Source organism: Limulus polyphemus, unplaced genomic scaffold (genome assembly GCF_000517525.1).
Source record: "Limulus polyphemus unplaced genomic scaffold, Limulus_polyphemus-2.1.2 Scaffold353, whole genome shotgun sequence".
NCBI lineage: Eukaryota > Metazoa > Arthropoda > Merostomata > Xiphosura > Limulidae > Limulus > Limulus polyphemus.
In genome coordinates this window covers 227,415-231,783 of record NW_013665963.1, presented here as the reverse complement: position 1 = coordinate 231,783, position 4,369 = coordinate 227,415, and the positions used below count along the sequence as shown (strand labels likewise).

Genomic DNA, 4,369 nt, shown 5'->3' with positions numbered 1-4,369 from the left:
CAGTGATAAAACTCTTCGGAACAAAGCAGAGAGAGAGAGGTAAGAACAACATTAAATTCTTTCAACACTATTTCTTATGCATAATATGATCATTTATTATTTTTATTTAAAGACTGTTTGGAATATATGCAAAGAAATTATGTATTCAGTTTTATTTCTATCTAACTCCGTTACCCTCAATGTTTCAAAACATATTTGCCTGATTTAATTCTGGTGAACCATTTCTCTTCCTATTTTTAATTATTTGGCCAAATTTATTTGCATGTTATTATGTATTACCATCAGTGCTCAGATCATTAATCACTGTAACTAATTTTCAAACAGATTCTGTATATGTACAAATTGTATTTCAGTAATTAAGTATCATTATTTCTATTATACAGGAGGTTACGTGAAAAGAACAGCAACAACACAAAAAAGTTTATCGAAGAAAGAAAGACCTCAGCTCTTAAACAGGGAAGGGAACGTGAAAAACAGAAAAAGTGTCATGAAAAACAGATCCAAGATCTGTCCAAAGATATTGAAAATGTATGTTTACCTGAGCTTTTTAAACAATCAAGCAATTCAGTTTAAAAGACATCTAACAAAATGGTAGTTTTATAATCATGCAAAATAAAAATGAATAGAAATTAAACTTTGGTAATATTTTTCTTCTGGCATAGTGATGTAAGCAAAATTTTTAATGTTTCATTTTAGTTATTTGCTGGAGGGCTCATGACGTTAAAAGTTCATGAAAATTAAGGATCAAGAAGTTTTGTGGAGCTTGTAGAAACAAGGCTCGATTATGAGTTTTGAGTAATTAGTATGTGTTTATTGAGTAAATTGGTGAATATTCAATAAGTTTAATGTTACAGTAAATTCTGTAAGTAAGTTTATTTGTAAGTTAGGTATAGGTAACATTAGGATCAGAGTTTTTATTTAAAATGTTTGTGAATTTAGGTCTACAATTTGTGTCAAATTGTAAGAAGCCTGTAGCAAATGTTATTGAAAAAATGTTAATTCATTATCATTAAGTGGACTGGGCTTAGCATTATTTTCACAAAATAATCCAAGCTTTTCGTATTACACAAACATTTCCTTCAAAAAAGCTTATCAGATACTTACTGTACTAGACAAATATTTCCCAGATAAACCATAGCAGATGATTAGTGTATTAAACACAGACCTTTCATGTTGAAATCTCACAAGATACTTTCTGTATACACATAGATCTTTCTTCCAGATAAAACATCAGAAACCTTCTTATATTACAAACAAACGTTCTTCGGAGAAAGTATATTGGATCAGTAAGTGTCCCTCTATCATATCAAGCTTTAATTATTTTTCAGACAGATGAATGTACTGATTAATTTTCCAACAATTACTGGGATTTCAATGCGTGTCAAATTTGGAATAGGAAGATGAAACTTAAGTGTTATAAATGCTTTTGTACAACAAAAAGGTGTACAAAATTATACAGAATTAACATTCAGCTTTAAAGGTATGTTATAGCTACATATAATATCAACTCCTGGAAAAAGCACAAGCAACTCTGCTCCTATGTGAATAAATTAAACTGTAAGTCCGTTAAGGATGTTTTTGTTGTTTATTTGTCAATGATTAATCTTGCCTATTTAGAGTGAACTACTTAGCAGTTATATTTTTGACACTAATTAAGCTTTTCAGCATCATACTATTTGAAACCAATGTAACTGTATGTATTCTCTGTTAGTGTATAGCTTTTTGTAAAATATAAATCTTGCATGATAGATATTCTCTTCTTATTCTAATGCTCAAGCATGTATGGGTTAAAAATTTGCTGAAGCTCTGTCGCCACTTCTTCCAAAATTGCAATTTCATTTGCAGTCATTCAATCAACATATTTTCATTTCCATTTTACTTTAGAATATTCTCAATTTCTTTACTCACCTCTCAAACTTCGTTTCTAATTGTTTTATCTGTCCAGCTTGAGCCACCTCCATTAGCCTCTTAAGGATATCTCCCTGATATTGGAGATGGGCCTTTAACAAGTCCCATTCATCCCGACGGTGTCGCTCCAACATTTCAGACCATTGCTTCATCTGGTCTACTACCAGCTCTCGAACCTGTGGGTCATTTGCCAGGTCTTCTCTGTAAATTGTTACATAATGATATACTAATATTAATAACAGGCATATTATAGGAATGTACATTACAATTATAGCTGAAATATGAGTTTAGTCTTTTTTGGACTGTAAAACATTTTAGTTTTTGCAGGCCCAACTGATACTGCAGCCAAATAACCAGCTTACTTAAATAAAATAATTACTAATCTTGTATATTCTTGTTTAATTTCTTTTTTTTTTCTAATGGAGGAAAACATTTTCTTTTAACAAATACACACACATTGTTTGTTTAAAGACCATATCAACACTGAGCCTCACATTTTCTCTTTATACTGATACTTGTAAGCATGTTTTAGCTAGTACTTTGAAGAAAACATTGCTCCTGGATATATATACAAAGTCAAAGCTAAAAATTTTCTTTTGTGCTCGAGCTATATGTACTTTTCAGATATGAAAACTATCTCATCCACCAATGTTTGAAGAATGAAAATTAACATCTGAATAAAAAGTAAAAGGAGTGACACTGGTAATAAGCATGCATCTTGTGTTTTTGGCATTTAATCTTACAATGCCATGAAAGGTTCACTGAAAAATCAACAAACAACCCAAAAACAAATGTGATAGTGAAAAGATGACAGAGAAGGTATACATATTGCAGTACTTTCACAGCACTGTGAACCTCTTGCATTGTTATCACTTAGGTCTAGCATTAATACAGACATTCATGTAACCATTCATATAATGGTTATCACTATTGTATATGTCACTATACTTTTTTTTAAGTGAAAATAACCATGGACATAAGAACATTATTGTTTTCAGTGTAAAATATCATTATTAATTCCTATGATATGAACTTAAAAACACTGAAAGAATGATATTAAATAGCTTAATCGTTGGCCACCTTAACTACCGAGTTTTTGGGCTTAGAAATTTTATACTAAGTTTTGAATCATTTTACATTAGTTTTAATACTGAAAACAGTAAATTTTTAATTAAACAGATTCAAATACTTTGTCTCATTTTTGTTTGATACATATAATTATTACTGTTGAGAAGACGAATATTAACAATATTTATATATGTAGCACATGTGAAATTTAAAATTATTAATGTTAGTTTTCACCCAGTAATGTGCACTGCTTCAGTTAATACAAGGTTTCTTTGCTGTGCCATCTTTCTATAGAAGAAATATCCACAACTGATGAAGGTAATATCTACAAATACTTCACATTTACTTTTACTGAATTACAGTTTATATTCCATCTCTATTGTTTCATTATAAATTCACTTATTTTAAGAAATACCCATTCTAGACTAAAATAATCTAAATCTTTGATAAAAACTGTGAATAGCTGATTACCTTTTTTTTCCCTTTATGATTTTGTCAATGGCAACACACTGTTGCTTCTGAATTCCACTTTTCTCTTTATGATGACGTTTCTTCATGGTTTCTAGTTCTTTTTGTTGTTTTCTAGTCAATTTAAGGAAAGACTTTTCAGTTTTAAGGTTCTCTGAAGTAATGGGTTCCATCTCAATGTCATCTGTAATGTTACATCAAAATAAAAATATAAAACAAGGACAAATCACTCTGAAAATAGGCAAACAAATTCCAAACTATATTCTCCAATTCATTTCACTAATTTTTACAAGATGTTTCTGAATTTTCTATTTTATTTGTCAAGAACTCAAGAAAATGCCATTTACTACTATAAACTTTCATACAAAATGGAGAGTTCAAGGTGGGACAAAGAAAAAACAATTTCAAGTTATTTTGATCAAGAATATGTTTCAAAATCTTATGAGTTGTTCTGTTTTTCAGTATGATGTGAGAAGAAATGTAATTATATTTAAAGAAAGCTAGATTAAAATATTAGTCTGTTCTTAATCTAAAACCATTTTAAATCATCAATCATAAATCATCCAACAGCTGAAGTATTAGTCATTGTCCCATGATACACTGAAAGACTTCATATATAAATATATATATATATATATAATTTAAGGACAACAATGGACCTGTTGGTCCATCTAAGCCACCCCATCCACTATACTAAACTATAAAATAAAAATGAAACACTTAGAGCCAGCTCTTATCATTCAAATATTTATCAAACCTTCTCTTAAACTCCCTTAAATAAACTGCATCTATCACATCTGAAGGCAACCCATACCAAAAGCCAAACACCCTGTTTAGTAAAATAAAGCTGTCTTAGCTGAATATGACTCCTACCCTGCCAAAATTTATATTGTGTCCCCTAGTCTTACCATTCTCACCATTAAGT

The 4,369-nt window shown here is 29.9% G+C and overlaps 1 protein-coding gene across 1 annotated transcript in view; it reads right to left on the bottom strand.

The window, feature by feature from the left end:
* Window positions 1-1,894: 1,894 nt before the first annotated feature.
* The window catches only part of LOC106457626 (1-phosphatidylinositol 4,5-bisphosphate phosphodiesterase-like), a 96,666-nt gene continuing 94,191 nt past the window's right edge, over window positions 1,895-4,369 (bottom strand). Inside the window, exons 24-25 of the mRNA XM_013917061.1 lie at window positions 3,448-3,628; window positions 1,895-2,109 (exon numbers count right to left, since the gene is read on the bottom strand). Coding sequence (XP_013772515.1) covers window positions 1,905-2,109; window positions 3,448-3,628 — 386 coding nt within the window. The 3' untranslated portion in view covers window positions 1,895-1,904. The remainder of the gene's footprint in view (window positions 2,110-3,447; window positions 3,629-4,369) is intronic.